At 40.8% G+C, this 25098-nt stretch overlaps 1 protein-coding gene across 12 annotated transcripts in view; it reads left to right on the plus strand.

Moving 5' to 3' along the window:
- Positions 1–25098, plus strand: part of RBM33 (RNA binding motif protein 33) — a 115782-nt gene that overhangs the window by 16030 nt on the left and 74654 nt on the right. For 8 of the 12 annotated variants that reach the window (XM_081536813.1, XM_081536814.1, XM_081536815.1 and 5 more), the window contains exons 3-6: positions 5875–5923; positions 8928–9004; positions 11024–11333; positions 14942–15058. In XM_081536813.1, coding sequence (XP_081392939.1) covers positions 5875–5923; positions 8928–9004; positions 11024–11333; positions 14942–15058 — 553 coding nt within the window. The remainder of the gene's footprint in view (positions 1–5874; positions 5924–8927; positions 9005–11023; positions 11334–14941; positions 15059–25098) is intronic. The other 4 variants (XM_081536819.1, XM_081536820.1, XM_081536821.1 and 1 more) reach the window with 1 other exon arrangement.

Below are 25098 nucleotides of genomic sequence, written 5' to 3' on the forward strand. Positions count from 1 at the left end.
ATGCAGGAGACCTGGGTTCAATCCCTGGGTTGGGAAGATTCCCCTGGAGACGGAATTGGCAACCCACTCCAGTACTCTTGCCTGGAAAATCCCATGGATGGAGTAGGCTACAGTCCATGGGGTCACAAAGAGACATGACTAAGGGACTTCACTTGAGAAAGAGCTAAAGGTCCTTGACTATGCTTAGTGACTACATTGTTATTATTTAGTCTCCTTTGATTGTTTTCCTTTGTTTCGGCATTTCTCACTTCTCTGATTAAACTTACTCTTTGACTGAAGTTTTCGACAGGCAAAAGGCGGGCAGAGGACATGGTAGGGGGGCAAGGGCCATAAGCTCCTGCTCCGTTTGAGTATGTCAACAAAAGAGCGAACATGTGTAAAATGCTTAGAGTGATTCTTGCCATGTAGTATGTGGAATGGACATTAGTGATTTCTTGAGTGGCAATTTGTGCATATTGTTGTTTGTGCGGTTCATCTCTCCTCTTGCTTTCTTATTTAACGCTCTTTCTTATTACCTTTGTTAGTTATGGAAACAACTGTTCATCTCTGTACACTCTGTTCGTTTATAGCTGATAAAATTTTCATTTATCTTTTAAAAAATGCTTTTGTTTAGGAAAAATAGTCATCAGAGTCACTGATTGCTTATTTCTATCTATTTGTCAGCAAAAGGCACCAGCACTTTCTAGATTTTTGCTTACGTGATTACCAGCACCTGTTCATAGTGTGGTTTTTGAGAGTTCTTCCCAGTTAGTATCCCCTGGGCAAATGATATTACCTTCTGTTTTCAGTTATTCAGAGTGATGGTCCAGAGGGGTTAGGTTCAGTTCAGTTCAGTCGCTCAGTCGTGTCCGACTCTTTGCGACCCCATGAATTGCAGCACGCCAGGCCTCTCTGTCCATCACCAACTCCCGGAGTCTACCCAAACCCATGTCCATCGAGTCGGTGATGCCATCCAACCATCTCATCCTCTGTCGCCCCCTTCTCCTCTCGCCCCCAATCCTACCCAGCATCAGGGTCTTTTCCAATGAGTCAACCCTTTGCATGAGGTGGCCAAAGTATTGGAGTTTCAGCCTCAACATCAGACCTTCCAATGAATACCCAGGATTGACCTCTTTTAGGATGGATTGATTGGATCTCCTTGCAGTCCAAGGGACTCTCAAGAGTCTTCTCCAACACCACAGTTCAAAAGCATCAATTCTGCGGCGCTCAGCTTTCTTCACCGTCCAACTCTCACATCCATACATGACCACTGGAAAAACCATAGCCTTGACCAGACGGACCTTTGTTGGCAAAGTAATGTCTCTTGCTTTTAAATATGCTATCTAGGTTGGCCATAACCTTCCTTCCAAGGAGTAAGCGTCTTTTAATTTCATGGCTGCAGTCACCATCAGCAGTGATTCTGGAGCCCAAAAAAATAAAGTCTGACACTGTTTCCACTGTTTCCCCATCTATTTCCCATGAAGTGATGGGACCAGATACCACGATGTTACTTTTCTGAACTTTGAGCTTTAAGCCAACTTTTTCACTCTCCTCTTTCACCTTCATCAAGACGCTCTTTAGTTCTTCTTCACTTTCTGCCATAAGGGTGGTGTCATCTGCATATCTGAGGTTGTTGATATTTCTCCCGGCAATCTTGATTCCAGCTTGTGTTTCTTCCAGCCCAGCGTTTCTCATGATGTACTCTGCATATAAGTTAAATGAGCAGGGTGACAATATACAGCCTTGACGTACTCCTTTTCCTATTGCAGAGGGGTGCTTGTCCTCAAAGAGGTGCTTATATTTTTGGGGTCAGTTCAGTCACTCAGTCATGTCTGACTCTTTGCGACCCCATGAACCCCAGCACGCCAGGCCTCCCTGTCCATCACCAACTTCCGGAGTCTACCCAAACCCGTGTCCATCGAGTCGGTGATGCCATCCAGCCATCTCCTCTGCCGTCCCCTTCTCCTCCTACCCTCAATCTTTCGCAGAATCAGGGTCTTTTCAAATGAGTCAACTCTTTGCATGAGGTGGCCAAAGTACTGGAGTTTCAACTTCAGCATCAGTCCTTCCAGTGAACACCCAGGACTGATGTCCTTTAGGATGGACTCGTTGGATCTCCTTGCCGTCCAAGGGACTCTCAGGAGTCTTCTCCAACACCACAGTTCAAAAGCATCAATTCTTTGGTGCTCAGCTTTCTTTATCGTCCACCTCTCATATCCATACATGACCACTGGAAAAACCATAGCCTTGACTAGAAGGACCTTTGTTGGCAAAGTAATGTCTCTGCTTTTTAATATGCTGTCTAGATTGGTCATAACTTTCCTTCCAAGGAGTAAGCATCTTTTAATTTCATGGCTGCAATCACCACCTGCAGTGATTTTGGAGCCCAAAAAATAAAGTCAGCCACTGTTTCCACTGTTTCCCCATCTGTTTGCCATGAAGTGATGGGACCGGATGCCATGATCTTAGTTTTCTGAATGTTGAGCTTTAAGCCAACTTTTTCACTCTGCTCTTTCACTTTCATCAAGAGGCTCTTTAGTTCTTCTTCACTTTCTGCCATAAGGGTGGTGTCATCTGCATATCTGAGGTTATTGATATTTCTCCCAGCAGTCTTGATTCCAGCTTGTACTTCCTCCAGCCCAGCATTTCTCGTGATGTACTCTGCATAGAAGTTAAATAAGCAGGGTGACAATATATAGCCGTGACGTACTCTTTTTCCTATTTGGAACTAGTCTGTTGTTCCATGTCCAGTTCTAACTGTTGCTTCCTGACCTGCATACAGGTTTCTCAAGAGGCCGGTCATGTGGTCTGGTATTCCCATCTCTTTCAGAATTTTCCAGTTTATTGTTATCCACACAGTCAAAGGCTTTGGCATAGTCAATAAAGCAGAAATAGATGTTTTCTCTGGAACTCTCTTGCTTTTTCGATGATTCAGCGGGTATTGGCAATTTGATCTCTGGTTCTTCTGCCTTTTCTAAAAGCAGCTTGAACATCTGGAAGTTTACGGTTAACGTATTGCTGAAGCCTGGCTTGGAGAATTTTAAGCATCACTTTACTAGTGTGTGAGATGAGTGCAATTGTGTGGTAGTTTGAGCATTTATTGGCAATGCCTTTCTTTGGGATTGGAATGAAAACTGACCTTTTCCAGTCCTGTGGCCACTGCTGAGTTTTCCAAATTTGCTGGCATATTGAGTGCAGCACTTTCACAGCATCATCTTTGACGATTTGAAATAGCTCAACTGGAATTCCATCACCTCCACTAGCCTTGTTCGTAGCTTTGTTCTAAGGCCCACTTGACTTCACATTCCAGGATGTCTGGCTCTAGGTGAGTGATCACACTATCATGATTATCTGGATCGTGAAGATCTTTTTTGTAGAGTTCTGTGTATTCTTGCCACGTCTTCTTAATATCTTCTGCTTCTGTTAGGTCCCTACCATTTCTGTCCTTTATCGAGCCCATCTTTGCATGAAATGTTCTCTTGGTATCTCTGATTTTCTTGAAGAGATCTCTAGTCTTTCCCATTCTATTGTTTTCCTCTATTTCTTTGCATTGATCGCTGAGGAAGGCTTTCTTATCTCTCCTTGCTATTCTTTGGAACTCTGCATTCAAATGGGAATATCTTTCCTTTTCTCCTTTGCTTTTCGCTTCCCTTCTTTTCACATCTATTTGTAAGGCCTCCTCAAACAGCCATTTTGCCTTTTTGCATTTCTTTTTCTTGGGGATTGTCTTGATTCCTGTCTCCTGTACAGTGTCACGAACCTCCATCCATAGTTCATCAGGTGCTCTATCAGATCTAGTCCCTTAAATCTATTTCTCACTTCCACTGTATAAGCATAAGGGATTTGACTTGGGTCATACCTGAACGGTCTAGTGGTTTTCTCCACTTTCTTCAATTTCAGTCTGAATTTGCCAATAAGGAGTTCATGATCCGAGCCACAGTCAGCTCCCGGTCTTGTTTTTGCTGACTGTATAGAGCTTCTCCATCTTTGGCTGCAAACACTGTAATCAATCTGATTTCGGTGTTGACCATCTGGTGATGTCCATGTGTAGAGTCTTCTCTTGTGTTGTTGGAAGAGGGTGTTTGCTATGACCAGTGCATTCTCTTGGCAGAACTCTATTAGCCTTTGCCCTGCTTCATTCTGTACTCCAAGGCCAAATTTGCCTGTTACTCCAGGTGTTTCTTGACTTCCTACTTTTGCATTCCAGTCCCCTATAATGAAAAGGACATCTTTTTTGGGTGTTAGTTCTAAAAGGTCTTGTAGGTCTTCATAGAACTGTTCAGCTTCAGCTTCTTCAGTGTTACTGGTCGGGGCATAGACTTGGATTACTGTGATATTGAATGGTTTGCCTTGGAAACGAACAGAGATCATTCTGTCGTTTTAGAGATTGCATCCAAGGACTGCATTTTGGACTCTTGTTGACTATGATGGCTACTCCATTTCTTCTAAGGGATTCCTGCCCACAGTAGTTCTTGGGGTCATCTAGAATCAAATTCTCAAAAGCAGTTATTGTAAATATTGTGACTAGCAAGCATTTTTTACTCACCATTGGAGAATGAATGTAACAATGAAGATACAGAAATTGTATCTGAAAGATGATTAGCTGATTTGAGGATTGAAAATGTTGAAAGAAGTTATACATTGTTCTCTAATAACTGTTGTATTTGTGCAGGTACGTGAAAGATTTTTTTCCATGAGCTAAGTTCTTGTCCTGGATTTGTCTCTGCTGTGTGACCTTGGGCAAATCATTTAATCTATTGTTCTTATTTTCTTTATCTCTAAAATGATGGTATAGGATTTATGTAGGGTAACTTAAAATAATAAAAGAGATACTCAGTGCATGAATGGAATGTTTTGTTGTTTCTAATCCTAAAAGATATCGCATTGAATTTCTGTTGTAACTTCATATGTGCATTCCAGTATATTCTGTCATTCTGCAGAGTAGCACACTAGAAGTAAACATGGGTTTTGGGTAAAATAGTGCTGAAAACCTATAGAACCTATAGAAATTTGTAACCAGAACCCTTATGAAAAAAGTAACAATTGTAATAACATTGATGCAGTTAAGTTTCCGTCGGCATTTGTACCTAGAATCATAATCTAATTGTGTTTTCTGCTTCTAGATGTTAGTCCTTAGACATTTGCTTTAAAAATACATAACTTAATAAGACAAAAGTAAGAAAAAAGGACATAACTTAGTGGTAGCTATCTCGCATCAGTTAAAAAAAAAAAAAAGGAAGCAGTGGGAAATGTCTCCAGGCTTCTCATCTGCTAAGGGTTTCTGTTTTAATTATGAGAAAACCTGCTTTTGATGGCTTCAAAACATAAGCATGCTGACCAGAAACTGCAGACAGCTGAGGTGACTTCGTTGTCATACAGAAATAATTCCTTTAGTTATTATGATAACTTGAATGTCCTCGTAAGCATTGATTTTTCATTTTTTAAGTTTTTACAATTGATGAGTGTTAAATGGTCTCCCAGTGGTTTTGGTTTTAATTTTCCTAGTTAATGATATTGGGGCATCTGTCTTTTCCTATTTCATCATAGGTTTTTGAAAGATAAGCGAAAACATAGATATTACGTATGGTTTCTTCTTTTGCTCATTAATGAACAAGTCCAAAGAAATTAAGATCTCGTATTGAGGTGAAAAACTAAGATTAGAAGTCTAGTGAGAGCTACTAGTTACAGCAAAGACTCCCATACTTAAAGGATCAGATGTTCCCTGTGTATTTGAAAATGTGTTTTCATTATTAATAAAGATAAAGGAAAAGATAGCAAACTTAATGTGAAAGTACTCAAACCCTAAAGTCCTGGGTAAATTTCCCCAGTGGTCTGCAAACTTTCCAATGTTTAGTAGGAATAAAACATTGTCATGTCTTTTTTTTTCCCCTGCAGTGAACTTGATGATGACTTACTTGGAGAAGATTTGCTATCTGGCAAAAAGGTAACAATATAGATCTTCCTGAAATTAAGTGATATTTAATTGCATTTAAAATAAGGGATACGTCTTATGCATGGGATGTGTTACTGGAAAGTTGGGTATAGATTAAAATTTTGTGAATTGATTATTTTTTATATGCACAAAGAGTTGACTATATATCCGTAAATTCTCTGATAACTTGTAATTCAGGCAGTAAATCCTTCGAAGCACATGTTTTAGTTTCTGCCATGTCAAGGTATTTTAGCAGGTATTGAGTATATGAAAGTTGTAACAAAACTACCACTTGCCCTGAAGGAAATTAACATTTTTTGGTTAATATTTTGAATGCTGAATCCAAAATTTACTTTTTGGGATTCAGAGATAAGGATAAAATTATCCTCAAATATGAACTTCTTTAATCAAGTAAAAACTTGGAAGCAGTTATCTCCAATGTGTATATTTATGTATCATGTGTTTATATGTATAACATAACTCGACCAATATATTTTGAACATTATGAAACATACATTAAAAATAGAAATAAAAAGCCAGATATTAAAGTGAAATACTAATTTTTTTTTAACTTATTGACAATGTAAAGACACTTTTTCTCACTAAACATCAAGCTAGCCTCGTATGCTCAGTTTTTTAAAGTCTTCAGATTGTGACGGCTCCTTATTGTCGGCAGTTACACTCAAGCTCATTGTTCTCTTGGGTGATTGGGTCACATCAGTTGTCCGATTGTCAGATCTGATGAGATTTTCCTTTTCATCTCATTTATAATTCGGTTGGTGAAGGGCCAGTCCTAGCAGCAGTGCCAGCCCCGCCCCTTTGCTGTCTCTCTCTGCTGCATCCACATCTTCCCTGGTATACGAGTTGCTGTAGCTGCTCTCCTTTCCTGTCCTGCCCCCGAGGCCTGCACGTGTCCTGCCTTTGGCTCCCCCCAGCCTTTCTTCTGTCATCCCCTGTGACTCTAAAGAAGAATTAGTTCTGTCACTGTAAACCCCCGTGGTCAGAATGACCGCAAGGGAAGAAGCAGTGAGCGTGCCCCTCAGCCCGCCCGTTGGTGAGCTGGGCGGCCTCAGGATGCCCGTGTGGGCTGTGACTGGGGCGTGGGCAGACCCGGGGCCAGTCCCCCTGTGGGCTGGTCACAGGGGGAGGGGGGCTCTTGTCCGCCTCTGGTTTAGTCTGCGCCGCCCTGCCTGCCCTGTATTTGGGGGCTCACTTCGCTAAGGTGAACACACGTCTCCCTTTGTACGTATTTACAATGCCGTTGTGAGGGATACCGGTTGGATGCTGCAGTGTTTCAGTGTAGTAAAATAATTTTACATGCGGTTGGATTTCTACCCTTGGGCAAGCCGGCTATAGTTTGCCCTGTGTTTCTGTCGGGGAGCCCACCTGGCCCTGCTGATGTCACAAGCACTCACGGCCAGTTCTCACTCTTCTCGCCCTGCTCCCCCGCAGACCACCCTGGGCAGAGCCCACCCTAGCTCCTCAGGGCTTAGTGTGGGCCTTCATTCCAGCTTTTCGAGTAAAGTGGGTGTTTTGGTCATTTTGATTATTATTTTGTGCCTCCTGTGTCTATTACTCCTCAGGTTCAGAACCGACATAGAAAGTTGAATCCTCAGAACTCAAAAAAGGGAGATTTGATTACCATCAGGGCCTACTGCAACATACACTCTTGTTTGTTTGGTGTGTGATTTAATTGATTTTCGACTAATATTTAGAAGTTTGACTAAAAACCTGAAGGAAACAGCCTGTTATTGAATGAAACTTGGCTTTATTGAATTGTTATTTTTTAAAGATTTCTTGTGCTTTTATTTAGTGATCCTGGGCAGCTAAATTTGAGTTCTCCCATAGCAGGCCCAGGCTTCCCAGGTGGCGCTAGTGGTAAAGAACCCTCCTGCCAATGTAGCAGACATAAGAGACTCGAGTTAAAGATCCCCTGGAGGAGGGCATGGCAACCCACTCCAGTATTCTTGCCTGGAAAATCCCATGGACAGAGGAGCCTGGCGGGCTACAGTCTGTGTGGTCACAGAGTTGGACATGACTGAAGCGACTTAGCACGTACACATGCATAGCAGGCCTGGCTCATCCCTGTTAATGGATGACAGGTTCCGTGGACAACTAATAAAAACTACAAATAAGATGGATATTTGTTGGCTTACATCAAGACTACCTTAATGAAGAGTAAATAGAGATATGTTTGAGAAGCTTAGGTTTATAATCTATAAAATGGCAGGAAAAGATTGCTGGTTTCTTTCTTTCATCCTTAGGTAGAAAATAAAGTCTTTTTTTTCTCCCCTTGCGTGCATATTGTGGGGGAGTAGTAATTTATATATACCATAGAAATAATTTTAATAGGGTAAGAAAGTGTGACGTTCCCCATCTTAAATCTAAGATACTGGTATGTATTTAGCTTAACAAAACCTGTAACTTGAGAAATTTGACCAGTTGGCACACTCACTAGACTGCCTCTGCTTACTCATAATATGAGTAGACAAACCTGTCAGGAACAGGAGAGAGAATCCAAGTTGTACTTATTTTCAGGTATCCATCTACTGGACAAACCAGAGTTTTATTTTAGTCTCTTACCATTTCAGTTGGGCAATCTAGTTATCTAAAATCTGCTTTTTTCTAAAATTCCACTATTTTTTTCTTTTATGTTAAATTTAATCACATCTTAAGGATACTATTTTTTTGGTATGATAAGAAAAAATTGTTTATATCATACTACCAAAAGACTTGTCCTTTTTTTTCTCCTTTGTTAAAGTTATAATATGATCCTTATGCTTGCTCCTTCTATACTTCTTGACTGAGCATCTAAAAGTTAGTCTGGGGTAGTTAGCTAGTATGCCATATGTAGAACCTTAACTGTCACTGGTTATATCAAACTAAGAAAACTTTGTGAATGGCAAATGTTTTAATAACAAGGTTAGAAATAATCCAGTCAACGTAACTTTGCACTTTTGTAACAAGTTTTCTTATGGAAGTGACATGCATTAATTAGATTTCTTGCTTTAATTAGAATCAGTCGGATTTGTCAGATGAAGAGCTAAATGATGATCTCCTACAGAGTGATAATGAAGACGAAGAAAATTTCTGGTACTGAATATTATCTCATTAAAAATGTTCTTTGTTTAAATTTCTGGTAACTGATTTATAATTATAGTGGGATATAAATGATAATGTACTGTATCTTTACCATATGATTATATTCTAATATAATTAATAAACTATATTACTATATTAATATTAATATAACTGATGTGGAAGCTGTATGTGTTTCACTACAAATAGATCAGCTGTTTAACATCATCGCTGGTGCTGCATTTAATAACCTTCGAACTCTTTTGAGTGCAGGTTGTAGAAGCTCCAGGTAGGTTTGTGCTGCTCGTTGAGAGACTCCCTTCATTTGCATGGGGCAGTGGCCTCTGACTCAGTGCTGTTGGTTGCAGTTTGATGTTGCTGTTTTTGTTTTCATTTTAGACATTTTTTACTAAAGCATATCAATTAGCTAAATTGTCATTTTGGAAATTCCTTTGGGCTGTACTTTAGATGACTATCTGAATATAATTGGTGTAGTCAGTTTGGGCTGTCATAACATGATATCATAAACTGGTGGCTTATGAGCAACAGCAACAGATACCTATTTCTCACAGTTCTGAGGGCTGGGAAGTCCAGGGTCACGGTGCTGGCCTGGCTGGGTGCCAGTGAGGTCCCCGACCCTCTCACCGTGCACTCACATGGCTGGTGGGTGTGCGGGAGCTCTCTGGGTTCCCTTTTATAAGGGCGCTGATCCCATTCGTGAGGTTCCACCTTCGTGGACTCGGTGTCTCCCAACGGCTGCACCTCCAGCCACCATCACGCTGGGTGTTAGGACTCAACACATGGATTTTGGGGGATACAAATATTCAGTGCATGGCAGTAAAGAATATCTTTCTCTTGACTAAGAGCTTATAATAGTAAGCTATGTTATAAAAAGAGGAAGAGGTATTTACTATACTTTTGTTAAGTGAAATAATTTTTTTCAATTTTATGAGGAAACATTTATTGTGAAAATAAAGACACTTCTTGTGTATAAATTAATTAACACATGCTATTTATTATTGAGCTGTAGACATGTAATATATATATTTTTAACATAAAGTAATTTTTATGGGTAACAGTTTTAAATTATTTATTCTACCAGTTATTTGTTTCCCAATTTCATTCTCTGATATCATTATTAGATTTTGATCTTGTGAATTACGTTGCTCTTGAAGTATACTTTTTAGGAGTTTTTAGCCATGTAGTAGTATCTTCATGTGTGTGTGGCATGTTCAGTGTTTTTGTTAGGATTGGATACTTAATGGGTGCAAACTTAGATTTAGCCCTAAAACCTTGCACTTTAAGTGTTGTTATTATGCATCTTTATTGTTTGACATTTGGCTGTTGTGATTTAACAGGTGGAATATGATTTTTTTTTTTCAGTTTTAAAATTGCCTTTGTTTATTTCACTCAGAGATTAGCTTTTTTTTTTTAAATTTGAGACTAGTACAAACTTGATTTAGTTAAACATTGAAATGTATTTATATGCTGACTTTTAATGTTTTGATTTTTTAAAATAACGAGTTTATAGCTTGTATCATAGATTTAGAAAAGCTCTTAAACTTCCATCAGTGTGGGGAGGATGTATGTAGACTTATGGCTGATTCATGCTGTACGGCAGAAACCAACATAGCATTGTAAAGCAGTTATCCTCCAATTAAAATAAAATTCAATCTGTGATTTTCTATTTATAGAGTAATACTCCTAGTTTTACTTGGGTGTCTTAGAAAATGGATACCGCCCTTTTCATTCTGAAAGATAGAATGAAAAGTGGTCTATTTTCAGTCCTGGACTTTTGCCAGGGAGACCTGTTTCTCACGGCAGGTCTGATTCTCCTGGTCGGGTCACTTGAGTGATGACAGTGTGGGCGCTCAGTGTGGCAGGAGTCTGGTACTGGCTGAGCGTGCAGCACATGCGTTTCACTTTCAGTTGGACTGACTTTTCCCTGGTCTCTGGTAACAGTTAACTTACGTGATGATTGGTTTGCGCTCCACTCCAGCTGCGCGCCTGTCTTTGTATTTTTGTCCTCTCTAGCTCTCAGGATGTCACGATTAGTCTGACTGCTACGTCAGACATGGTCACATCATTTGAGATGTCTGACACTAACGACCAGTCTGCAGAACAGGAGTCCGAGTATGAGCAAGGAGAGGATGAGCTCGTTTATCACAAATCAGATGGGTCTGAACTGTATGCCCATGAGTACCCAGAAGAAGGGCAGTATGAAGGCCACGACGCGGAGCTCACAGAAGACCACATTGAGTACGTGGAGGAGCCCGAGGAGGAGCAGCTGTACAGTGACGAGGTCCTAGACATCGAGATCAATGAGCCTTTGGATGAGTTCACAGTGAGTCTTTCTCCTTTGTATGGCTGACGATAACATGGCTGCCTGGGCATTGGTTTCTAGACTGATTTGAAATCTATTTCCCTCCCCTGGGAGGGAGGGAAATTAGACCTTATTATCACTGTCTGCCAGTTTCTTTATCTGAGCTATGACGAAGTTTGTGTTGACAGCTTGTTTGGCTGGAGCTAATGCTCCTTTGTCATTCTGGAAGGCTGCACAGGATTGTGACCTTGAGGATTGCACCCTAAGGAAGAAAACAGCTTTGTGTGGTGGAGATACACTGTCAGTTGTTAGAAGTACTTAATGCAGAGCTTTTATCCAGGCTTTAGACAAGATCTGATAAAGTCCTTCTAAGGTGAAAAGATTATTGACCTGCTAAAGACATCTTTAAGGTGCTAATATTCCAGAGTGATTGATGTCCTGCTCATTCATCCTTTTTTGTAACTGAGAACTGTCTAAACATGAATAAAGAGATTGGAGGTTAGTTTAGGAAATGTCACACACAATTTGTTATCTGTAATCAGGAAGCAGAGATTGTGCTGATTTTTATTTCAGAAAGGTGGTTTTGGTAGGTGGGTTTGTTTTTTTTTAAGGTTGAACAGTCAAAAAAGAAAAAGGTAGAAAAAGGTATTAGTGAAAGATTGTCTGTCTTAATGATTCATTATTGGGAGAGATTTGTTTATGAAATAAACAGTTAGTGAAATTTCTGTTGGAAGGGCGAGATCTCCATAGATGCAGTAGACTCTTAGGGTTTTCAGCATATTGGGCTCCTGTGGTGCTGTGTTGGGGGCTGCTGGGATGGGGTGGAGGTCAGCAGATTTAGGGCAAGAATTCTGCCTTTATGTTTTCATTAAGAGTAAATGATTTTTCATTTGAGAAAAAAATGTGTGTGTGTGTAGTTTTGAAAGAGATTGTTTACATAGAACCTTAGAATATTTAGTTCCAGACACAGTTGCGTTTCTTATCTCAATAGTTATTTTTAAGGTTTGATTCTTTTTGAATGCTTTCTCTTTAGTAGACATAATCACGAAAAGATGTGTGTACTTTCGGTAAACAGAAGCGTATAAAAGGCATCGTGAGTCCTTGTTCTTTCGATAACTGTAATGGTTTGTTTTGGTAATAAATCCTACAGTAGTGTGGACTGGTGATCCCTGGTTTACAGTGTGTTCATATATTGTGTTAAAGTGAGACACTATAGTTTAAAATGCTCCTTAAAAATTAGGCCATCTTTTAAAATTGTGCCCAAGTATCTGCTGGTTAGTGTTGTGCTATTTCTACTAGTCATCCCTAAGATGAGGCGGTTGGTCAGTCGTATCCCTTGTAAGTTCAGCATTTCAGCAGATCTTTATCAGTGTGGAAGCAGTGGGGACACGAGAATTGTTGAAACATGAGGCACGGCCCCTGCCCTCTGAGCGCGTAGAGCTTAGTGGAACAGTCGCCGTGTGGGAAGTGCTCGGTAGTACCTACCCATGGTCACAGGAGAGGCCCCTCTCTCTGGCGTTCTCGCAGAGTTTGTGGTGAAGAGGATTTCTAGTAAGTGAGGAATTTCTCTCTCTTGTTTCCCAGACTTGGGGTTACATTTAGGCTCCTCATTGTATAAAATCCAACTTAAACCATCTGACATCTTGTACCTAAGATTCAGATGTTGAAAAAAAAATGTGCGAATTCAATAATTTTTTCAGAATTAAAAAAGTCTTGACGTTTACTTAAGAACTCTGAATGTGTCTAAATATTTTTATAGAGAGTTATAAAGTTTAAACGTGAGATGAAGGTCAGTATCTTTCTGGAGCAGTGTCAGCCACCCTCAGTATATCAAGGTTTATCGCCATGCTCTTTCTTTTCTTCCCTGTTTAAGATTACCGGTTTCTTCTTTATAGTTATTACAGTGGTAGACTCGGGCACTGCCTCTTCTTTGCATGGGGAGAGAAAAATGTACTTAAGGTGTGAAATACTTCTCTCCAGCTCTGCAGTGAGGGCATCTTCCTGTTTTCTTAGGCTGTCACTGGTGCACACATTAATTATTCATTATTAGACTAACGAACAATTGAGTTGATTGCATCCCTGTATGTCCCAGAGGTGTTTTAGTTTATTAAATGGTGTATTTAACTGTGGTTCGTGTCCTGGGTAGGCTGTGTTGACTCACATACTGGAGCTGGAATTGAGCTCTCTCCTGATCCTGAGTGTGTTCTGTCTGTTTGAGCTCACGCAAACCCAATGGAGGGATTCTGTAACTGGGAGTAGAATTATAATATTGCAGAAGGTTACAACTAGAAGGGACACTTACCCAAAAAGTTGATAGTAAACTGTAGTGTTCTTTCCTGTCATACTCAAAAGGAGTTTTTTTTTGACTTTTGCTGTCCTAATCTTGAGAGTGAATTGAGATTTGATATAAAAACTTGTGTTCTTGTATTAGGAAGGGGTGTAAATTCTGTATTATTCAACAGGATATTAGAACATTGTCAGGTGATTTGTACTTGTGAGCATAACTAGATTTACTTAGTGCCTCTAAAGTTAACATAGATGGAGATTTTGTAAAAGAGTGTTCTGTACAAACAACTTTAGATTGGTCATTTGTGTAACAGGTAGCGGATTTTTGTTTCCCAGTGAGGATTCCGTGGTGTGGACTGTTCTCCCTTGTATGTTCGCTGAAAATTTTGCTTGCCTCTTACGGCCTTTTTTGAAATCTGACAGTTCTGCTCTCAGTGAATCATGGGTAGTGATGGCTGCTGTTGTAGGTAGGGCTGGTAGCAGTTTCCTTGGGGAAGTAAGATGCAGTATGTAGGGGCAGTCTTGAGAGACGGTTGTGGGGCTTCAGGTGGCCACACTTTGTGTGCTGCTGTCCCTTGTGGCGAGACTGCTGGGCCCTGAGCAGTGAGCTGTGCAGGTCCCACAGCTTGTCTGCCCTTCCCCCCTGCCGTGTAACTGTCAGTGGTTCACTTTAGCTGGTGGCCAGGAACGCTGGAAGTTAGCTCCCCTGGAGGGGAGCAGTTACACGTCTGTCGGAGCCCTTCTTTCCTCGCAGTTGTTGTTTCTAGCTTGTTTGCCCGCTTCCTCCCGTGTGCTTTTAAGAGCTGCCTGCCTGCTGCCATGCTGCTTACATTCCATGCGGACCTGAGATCGTCCTTCTAATTCAGAGGAGCGGCTGATGGAGAAACTAATTCTAACGTGCAATTTTAGTACAGCTTCTGTGTTGAATTGAATTGCCCATACTTTTGTTGTTTTCTATTGCCATAAAAATAGTTCAAGTTGGGCGTGATTCCAGCCCCAGTACTGCTGCTGAGCTGCTCTGTGCAAGCACGTGCACACTTTCTTTTTTAAGATTACATCTCCTCAGTGTTGACTTTAAGAAGAGCTGTGTGTCGGGATCCTTGGAGGTTGAGGCAGAGTCCGTGTCACCTCCCATATCGACCAGGTTGGCGTACTGCGCTTTGTTCTCATTAACACTCCGGGGAGCTCCCATTCTAGTTTTGTGCTTGGTGCTTTTCTGCTCAGTCTGGTAATTATCATAGTAAAGTTTACTAACATAGCTAAGCATGAGTCATGAAGATGAAAAGTGCTTAAAAGCCCCAAAGCAATACGGACAAACTTATTTTCTGTTTAATGGCTGTTAGGATGAAGAATACTTGCAGGCTTGTGGGCAACAAGGGATGAAAGAGCAGGAAGACTGTGTTGCTGAAGAGGAGTTAGATGGGATCACTGATTCCCAGGTTGATCCTGAAACCGAAGAGGTATTTCTTCATCTTTTTAAAAAGAATCCAAAAGTTTGCTGGTTTTTGGTCTTTTTTCTTCCGTATTTAAAATGAGCATCGTTTTAACGCTGGTGAAAAGTTAGTACATCTTCTCTTTGAAGTATGACTGTAGTTAAAAAAGCAGAAACCAAAATCCCTGAGCTTGCAAGAATCTTTGGACAGTGACTTCTGGTGAGCTGTGTTCTCCAGATAGATGTCTGCCCTTTGAGTGTTGGAATGTCTTGGGGTGTGGGTAGGAATCTTTTCAAATGCGCAGTATATGTTAATGCTTTGAAAGAAGTACTGGGATTATCTTAAGTTAATTAGCATCAGTTAAATTTGACCATTATTTGGAAAATAACACAGAGTTCCCTGGATTCAGGTGCTCTGTTAGGTATTGAGGAAGCGGATGATTGAGCAGCTTGGTTCTTGTACTCAGGAACTTGCGGTCTGAAATAGGGAAAAGAGGACGAGGGCGCGTTCCAGCGATGTGAAAGGCAGAAGGCCTGCTCTGAGAGCCCACGCTGGGCCTCTCTGCTCGGGTGTGTGTTTTGACGGTGCTTGGGGTGTTGAGGCTTTATGGGAGAGGTGACCTGTGAAGCACGCCTGGAGAGCTCCGTGCTGTCGGGACAGATTGGGGTGTGCTCTGAGATGGAGGCCAGTGAGTTCTGTCGGGACAGATTGGGGTGTGCTCTGAGATGGAGGCCAGGGAGTTCTGTTTCCAACCTTAGAACGTGACCCGTGCGCCAAGCGGGTAAGCCATGAAGTCATTCTATACTCTTAGAACTTGTTGGTTTAAGATTTTTTTTTCTTCTTAATGTTTTTTCTCAGTTATTTTCCTTAATACTTTCCCCCTCTTTTCCCCAAGAGATCATAAAAAGTGATATTTCACTGGTTTAAGTCATTTACATTAGGTCTTACAACAGTGCTTTATGAGCTCAGTATACAAAGTATTACCCTTTCTTTTCCCTAATATAATGGGGTGATAGAGTGTGTGGACATGTACAGACACTTTCTGGGACACATCCTTGCTTTTCTCCAATAAGCTAAATTTGATTTTTCTTTTTGTGCGTTCTCTCTCTTTTGCTCTTTGAAATAATTTGAAACTTAGAGAAAAGATAGAAGAATAGTAGAAAGATCGCTTTGCCCAGATTCTTCAATTGTAAACAGATATATTTAGCCAAAGGAACCTAGACAAAAAGTTAAAGAAAATGTTAAGAAGTGGTTCTCCTACTGATAACTACTCTGTCCTGAGTAATGAACCCCCACCCCAAGGTTCAGGGAGATCGATTTATGCGGGTTGTGCTTAGCACCGTATCCTGTGTACTCTTGGCCCAGCGCAAGGCCAGTATGAGCCTTGATTAGGTCAGACTTGTGAAAGGATGATTTTGGCAAAAGAGAGAGAGAGCTAAAAAGTCGTTCCAGGACGGTGTGTGGGTGGGGGGACTGGTGGAGTGGCTGTGGGGATCCCCCTGAGAGCGAGCAGTGGAGAGGGAGACCGAGGAGCCCAGCGCCCGTTCCTTGGTTCGTGTCCTCTTCATTAGTTTCTAATACTTTGTAGTTGGAACATTAATTCCATTGATTTTTTTTTTTCCTATAACTTACTTTCAGTATTCTAGGTAGTACTTCTCCTTACATTGATAACATATTGTATTTGTAGTATATTTTAGAGTGAGAAAAGGTTTTGTAGGTTTTAATCTTTAGATGATCTCTAGAAATATAAACTATTTTATTGTAAAGCAGTTAAATGATAATTCTAATAGGTGTTACATTTTAGCTTGAATGCCTTCTGGAACTGATAGAGGGTATGACTTGTAGATTTAGATATTTCAAACTTTGGTCCTGAGCTGTATTCATTAAAATATTGAAGCAAAAGTGAATTATTATTTAAAAATGGTAATCATTCCTTCCATTTTCAGTGTCTTCTGAACAGAGAGATTGAGGGAGAGAGATAGGTGTCTTTGCAGGAACATTAATGATCAGTCCCAGCCCTTAAAGTAAATGAACTTGTGACATGTATGAATTAATATGATACTATCTCAGACATATTAATACTTAGGAACGCTTAGTCACTGGGCCAGAAGTTAAACCCCTTCCTTGAACCTTATGCCAGTATTGGTCTCAGATTAATTAATGCCAGATTTTACATGTATTCAAAGAAAATGTTTTAGTAATGGTGTGCTAGCTTTAGGCTCACCTGCAAAACAGAAAATTCACCAAATGGTACAGGTGTTATTTCCCACTAAGGTCAAAACATTCCCAAAAGCATTTCAGACCTGGTGTTGGCCTCACTAGGCAGCCAGGTGCCCAGGCCTCTCCCAGATTCCATGTAGTTCTGGAGCTCTGTGCTCACCGTGGTCCACATCCAGGCAGTGGATTGCAGCGAGGCTGAGCAGGCCCGTGCCCGCCGTTTGAGGAGACATCCCAGAGTTCTCAAACAGCACTTCACAAACGTCTCACTGATTACACGTTAGTCACATGGCTGTTCCTCACAGCAAAGGAGGCTGGCGAATATAGTGTTTTATTAGGTGAGAGCATGTTCAGCTAAAGTTGGGAGTGTCGTGATTAAGGACGTCATAGAGAACAGGGGAAAAGTGCACATCACGTTGTGGTGGTTTTACTCTCCTGTTCTTGGTATCACGCCTTTTTAAGCCATAAAGGAAAAGAATGATTTGATCATACACAAATACCCCAAGTTCAGAGAAATGACAGCGTGGGGAAATAACTCACATAGAAGCCTGGAAATTAATGATTTAGTAAAGTTAATGTTCTCAGTGTGTTCTGTATGTACAGATGAGCACTCCTGTAAAAAGAGGGCAAAAAATGTGAGAAGGCAATGCAAAAATAAGAAGATGATTACTAAGTGTATAAAATATATTTAATAAAATAGAATTAAGACAGTTGTGAATTCTAACTTATCTTAATATTGGCAAAAATAAAAATACTGGTCAGGTATTGTTTATTCTATTGGAGGACTCTCTTGGAGATGGGAGACCGTCTTCCACGATTCTGTCATGTCTGTGCATATGTTTGGGGAGCAGAGCACTGACTGCCCTTTGTTCCTGTCTTTTCCAGGAAAGATGTGTCTTTCTCTGGAGCAAGGGGCAGGCCTGCTTTCTGCTCATGATAACAGTTGCCTGAACTCAGGTCCCCCCATAACACAGCTCCCTTTGTGCAGGGTCACCTGGCCCTCTTCACCTGGCAGCCCGCTGGGAGCTGGGGCTCAGGGAGCTGGCCTCCAGATGACGCCACTGTTGTTAAAAGTAGTAAATTGTCCTCGTCTGTGACTGGGAGTGTCGTGCCTTCTCACAGTCTCCATGAACCAGGGGCAGGCTTACCTTATTGGCCTGAAGAAGGGTAAGATTGCAGACCCGTCACTGTTTGTGACAGTATCCAAAGCCTGAAAGTCCTTTGGCTCAGTAGTTCAGGTTGATGAAGTTGTCCAAGAGTTAACCTAAGATGTGCTCAAGGATGCGTGTACCAGGTGTTTGCAGCCTTGGAAATAACTGGGCCCAGTGTAGACTTCTCTGCAGGGTTAAATGCACGATGGTCCAGGACTACACGTTCCTAACGGACGCCCTTGCCCTCTTGGACATGGAAAGAGACTTGTGATGTGTGACGTGAAAAGAGCAAGCTCGTGGAGTTCCTCCCCTAGGTCCTCGATAGCTGTGCATGTCTAAATGTGTGTGTGTGTGTGTGTGTGTGTGTGTGTGTGTGTGTCTCAACACGTGTCTGGGAGGATCAAGACAAATGGTGGTAGTGGTCACCTCTGGATGGTGGGGTTATTATATATTTTGTACATCAAATACTTGAAAATATTTTGCCTGTGAATAAGATAACTTTTGTGAACAGGGAAATACAGAGTGGTTAAAAGTTGACCCTTGGTAATTTGGAAGGCAAAGAACTGGAATCCATTTGTTTAATTCCTGTGATTTCTAGTTGATATTAACCCTAACTTGAAACATCTTAATGGTGGTTTTCTATATGTATGTTTTTATAGAGAAGAGAGTAAACTCTCAGCCAGATTACATAGTTTATCTTTTTTATACTGTCTGTTAAGACGTATATTGTTTGCTTTTTCTTCTAAGATGTATGTCCCATAGTTTTAAACAAAATATTTCAAAATATTTTTTAAAAAGTTACACATTTTTCTTATGCTCTATCCTTGATTGTTGGTTTGTTTGCCTTGTTTATGTTGCTTGGTTTTGTATTGATGGAAACTTCTTTGTATTGCTCTTCACTGTCAGGTCTAAGTAGTCCTTCTTGGAGGCAGGTAATATGCTGGACTTTGTCCTGGCAACAGATGTTTTGGTATTGCTTTCTTCCTCATACTGGGATCACGGAATGTCTGTCAGAGATATCATTGTTGAGAACTTGTATGCATGGTACTTTTGTAGGTGCTGGGAGTGAGTGTTACATATTATTTAAGTACCTTTTGGTAGGCTTTGCTTTTGGAGGGGTGTCCTCCCATCTTTTTTAGACATTTAAATAAGTTACAGAGAAGGCAATGGCACCCCACTCCAGTACTCTTGCCTGGAAAATCCCATGGATGGAGGAGCCTGGTGGGCTGCAGCCCATGGGGTTTCGAAGAGTCGGACACGACTGAGTGACTTCACTTTCACTTTTCACTTTCATGCATTGGAGAAGGAAATGGCAACCCACTCCAACGTTCTTGCCTGGAGAATCCCAGGGACGGCAGAGCCTGGTGGGCTGCTGTCTATGGGGTCGCACAGAGTCAGACACGACTGAAGTGACTTAGCAGCAAATAAGGTACATAGTCCTCATGGGAGAGCAGCTGTTTTATTTTGCCACATGTACCTGTGTTCTGGTGTCTTTCTGGTTTTTTGACTCATTTTCTTGGAATTAACTGCAGGGTGTTGCTGAACCAAACCGTTGCACTGCCCCTTGTGTTGCAGTGTGCATGCTCTGGGTTGCTTAAAATGGAGGTGGAAAGCATATTGCAATTTTTCAGATAACTTCTTTCTCAGAGTTATGTTTAAGTACACATTAGAATCTGAATTACGGAACTAAAAAGAAATTTCTGTTCAAAAGTCTATTTTCGGTGACTCCTTTTATTTAACTAATGTTCCTTCTTGGTTAATGCAAAAAGAATCACTGTACTTGAAACAAGTTAGAAAGATCTAATTATGAAAACTAACTCTTGAGCCTTTCTAATTAATACAGTCTTGTCAGTGCCAGTGATGCTTCTGTCTTCAAACGTGGTTACAAACGTTTGCTATTTAATAGTTTTGGCTTGTATAGAGGAGCAGGTGAGAAGTTTAAATAACATCTTTGCACCATTTAAATTTGAAATACTTTAAACATTGTGGTAACATTTATATTCAGTAGTATTTACATCTGAGGTATACAGTTCAGTGTATATTTGAAGATCAAAAAAGATAGTCACGACCCAGATAATCATGATGGTGTGATCACCAGCCTTGAGCCAGACATCCTGGAATGTGAAGTCAAGTGGGCCTTAGGAAGCATCACTATGAACAAAGCTAGTGGAGGTGATGGAATTCCAGTTGAGCTATTTCAAATCCTAAAAGGTGACGCTGTGAAACTGCTGCATTCAATATGCCAACAAATTTGGAAAACTCAGCAGTGATCACAGGACTGGAAAAGGTCAGTTTTCATTCCAATCCCAAAGAAAGGCATTGCCAAAGAATGCTCAGACTACCGCACAGTTGCATTCATCTCACATGCTAGCAAAGTAATGCTCAAAATTCTCCAAGCCAGGCTTCAGCAATACGTGAACGATGAACTTCCATATGTTCAAGCTGGATGTAGAAAAGGCAGAGGAACCAGAGATCAAATTGCCAACATCTGTTGGATCATCAAAAAAGCAAGAGAGTTCCAGAAAAACATCTATTTCTGCTTTATTGACTATGCCAAAGCCTTTGACTGTGTGGACCACAACAAACTGTGGGAAATTCTTTAAGAGATGGGAATACCAGACCACCTCACCTGCCTCTTGAGAAATTTGTATGCAGGTCAGGAAGCAACATTTAGAACCAGACATGGAACAACAGACTGGTTCCAAATAGGAAAAGGAGTATGTCAAAGCTGTATATTGTTAGCCTGCTTATTTGACTTATGCAGAGGACATCATGAGAAATGCTGGGCTGGAGGAAGCACAAGCTGGAATTAAGATTGCCGGGAGAAATATCAATAACCTCAGATATGCAGATGACACCACCCTTATGGCAGAAAGTGAAGAAGAACTAAAGAGCCTCTTGATGAAAGTGAAAGAAGAGAGTGAAAAAGTTGGCTTAAAGCTCAACATTCAGAAAACTAAGATCGTGGCATCTGGTCCCATCGGTTCATGGCAAATAGATGGGGAAACAATGGAAACAGTGACAAACTTTAGTTTTAGGGGCTCTGAAATCAGGGCAGATGGTGACTGCAGCCATGAAATTAAAAGACTCTTACTCCTTGGAAGAAAAATTATGACCAACCTAGACAGCATATTAAAAAGCGGAGACATTATTTTGCTGACAAAGGTCCGTCTAGTCAGGGCTATAGTTTTTCCAGTGGTCATGTATGGATGTGAGAGTTAGACTATAAAGAAAGCTGAGTGCTGAAGAATTGATGCTTTTGAACTGTGGTGTTGCAGAAGACTCTTGAGAGTCCCTTGGACTGCAAGGAGATCCAACCAGTCCATCCTAAAGGAAATCAGCCCTGAATATTCATTGGAAGGACTGATGCTGAAGCTGAAACTCCAATACTTTGGCCACCTGATGCAAAGAACTGACTCATTGGAAAAGACCCTGATGCTGGGAAAGATTGAGGGCGGGAGGAGAAGGGGATGACAAAGGATAAGATGGTTGGATGGCGTCATTGACTGAATGGGCATGAGTTTGAGTAAGCTCCGGGATTTGGTGATGGACAGGGAGGCCTGGAATGCTGCAGTCCATGGGGTCAGAAAGAGTCGGACACGATTGACTGAACTGAACTGACTGATACAGTTCAGTGAGTTGATAGATATGTACACCCAAGTCACCCTCATTATCCCCTAAGATTCCCCCTTATTTCTCTCTAGTCAGTCCTGACTCCTCTCAGAGGTGAGCCATGTCCTTAGTTCTGTTTATTTAGCCTTTCCTAGTCTAGAACTAGCATTGCCAACTTCATATATGTGAATTTGAGCAAATTTCAGGAGGTAGTGGAGGACAAAGGAGCCTGGTGTGATGCAGTCCGTGGGGTCGCCAAGAGTCAGACGCAACGTAGCAGCTGAACAGCAGCAGCCTAGAGCTCATGTGAGCGCGATCAGTGATGGTGTGCTGTGTGTCTGGCTTCCTTTGGCCACCATGATGTGCTTTGAGGTTCATCCAGATAATCGTTTATGTCCGTAGTCAACAGTTGGTTCCATTTGATGGACATACCTTATTTGTTTTCTCTGGATAATAGGTAATATTTGGGTTGTTTTCATTTTTTCTGTTATCATGAATAATTAAAAGAGCTTATTTTACATATGTTTTTGTGGATATATCTTTTTTTTTCTTGTAGCATTAAGTAGAAGTGGTACTGCTGAAACAAGGCAGGAGTATGTTTAATAGTGTAAGAAACAGCCAAATGGTTTTCTTAAGTGTTTGTACTGTTTATACTCCCACCGGTCAGTCATGTGTGAGAGTCTCAGTTCTCCCACTTGTCTATCTAGTTTTTGTACCATTTTTTCCTTGCCCATTGAGTTCCGTAGAGCTTATGTGAGAATCAGTTGCTCATTGAAGTCTGAGTCTCTTTCTGGAATCCCCTTTTTGCTCCATTGCCAGTACCGCACTGTCTTGATTACTGTGGTGTGAAATCAGGTAGCATGATCCACCAGTTGTGGTGCCTTTTCAGGGTTGTTTTGGCAATTTAAGTCTTTTGAGTTCTATATATAAATTCTGTAATTGACTTGTCAGTGTCTATTAAAAATCTGGTTGAGATTTTTTTTGAACATTGCATTGTATTTTTAGTCGAATTGGGGGAAAACTAGCATCTTAATAATCACATTGCCTGTTAATAACCACAGGCTTCCCTTGTGGCTCAGCTGGTAAAGAATCTGCCCGCAATGTGGGAGACATGGGTTTGATCCCTGGGTTGGGAAGTTCCCCTGGAGAAGGGAAAGGCTGCCTACTCCAGTATTCTGGCCTGGAGAATCCCATGGACTGGATAGGCCATGGAGTCACAGAGAGACATAACTGAGTGACTTTCACTTTCAGTCACTTACTGATTTTTAGTATTGGGCAGGTCACTTAATACTCCATTGCCTTAGTTTCCTTTTCTGGAAAAGTATAACCAGTTAATACAGTTCAGTGATTTGATACATGTGTACATGCAAGTTACTCTATCTCCAAAGATTACACCTTGTTTTCTTACTAGTCAGTCCTGACTCCTCTCAGAGGCGAGCAATGTCCTTAGTTCTGTTTACTTAAATTAGTCTCTCCTAGTCTAGAATAGGAAAGTTAATAACCACAGTTTAATGGTTCTCACTTGTCTTTTTATTTCATTCTTTCTGCCTAGTTGGCCTTCAGTACTGTGTAGAATAGAAACATTGAGGGCATTTGTTTTGCTTCATTCTTCATGGTTGGGGTGAAATATTCAGTATTTCATCAAATAAATAATATAAGCTACCTGGAGGTTTTTCAGTCAGATTGAAGACGTTCTTTTCTATGTCTAGTTTGCTAACTTTTGTTTTTTTAAATCAGACATGAGTGTTGAATTTTGTCAGTGCTTTTTCAGCTCCTATTGAGATAATCTTGTGGCTTTCATCTCTTGTTTTTTTAATGTGCGTTAAATTGACTTTAAAAACTATTACCTATATTCCGGACTTAATTTCTTTTTTGCAGATTTTTCCATTAATGTCCTCTTTCTATTCTGGGATCCAGTCCAGGGTACCACATTGTTGTCCTGTCTCTGGTCTGTGGTAGTTTGTAGGTCTTTCCTTGAGTTCCACAACCAAGACAGTCTAAAGAAGTGTACTGCCCAGGTGTCCCGTGGAATGTCTTCTAACCTGGCCTTGTCTGGTGCTTTTCTCATGGTTAGACTGGGGTGATGGGATTTTTGGAAAGAATACCCTGGAGGTAAGGTGTCCTCATCCCATCCTGCAGCTGCGTGCAGGACCTCCCTGGCAGCGTCAAGTGCTGGGGTGGCCTTGGTGGCCAGGTGAAGACTGTAATTCTGTGAAGCTCTGTCTTTTCCTTTCTGTACTCTGTTCCTTAGAAGCAAGTTACTAAGTCTGGTCCTCATCCAAGCTGAGCGAGAGGGACTTAAACGCCACCTCTGGAGAAGGAGAGTGTGTGTACATATATTTGGAATTCTTTTTGAAGGGTGATTTGTTAAATTGACTGATCTTTGAATGTTAAATCAACCTTATGCTCCTGTCTAAACCCTCACTTGGTCGTGACATATCTTCGTTTTTTGTTGGATTCCACGTGGACAGAGAAGCCTGGGGTGCTAGAGTCCATGGGTCGCAAACAGTAGGACACTACTTAGTGATGGAACAACAACATGTACTTTTATTTATTAAGCAATTTTGTGTCTGTGTTCACGAAGCAGATTGGTCTGTAATTTTATTCTCTTGTAATTTTTGCACAATTTATTAATAATTGCTAGTCTTTTCAGTTTGTAAGTTTTAACTCTTGGTGAAATTAGAATTGATTTTTATTTATGATATAGTGTAGAATTGTTCTCTGTCAAATATTTTGTAAGCACTAAAAACTTTTGGAAAGTTTTTAGAAGCAGTGTTCTCTATAGCTTTCTATTTCAGAGAACTACCCAGTCCCCCCCCCCACCCCCGATTTGGGATGGAATATTGAATTTTCTTTCAAAAACTGAGATCACAAGTTCATTTCAGAGTTAGCTAGAGAATGTAACAAAATATTTAAGTCTGGGTCTTGCTGCCTCTTAGAGTTTCTGATTATGTATGTATATATGTATGTATGTTAAGACTTTGGTGGACTTGTCTATTTTGTAAAGAACTTTCATGATGATTTTCATATGCATCCTCTGTTAAGCATTACAAATACATCTTTCAGGTTTTTAAGGTAATTAAATAG

The sequence above is a fragment of the Giraffa tippelskirchi genome, chromosome 10 (assembly GCF_054371585.1).
Source record: "Giraffa tippelskirchi isolate mGirTip1 chromosome 10, T2T-mGirTip1v1.2.pri, whole genome shotgun sequence".
NCBI classification, from domain to species: domain Eukaryota; kingdom Metazoa; phylum Chordata; class Mammalia; order Artiodactyla; family Giraffidae; genus Giraffa; species Giraffa tippelskirchi.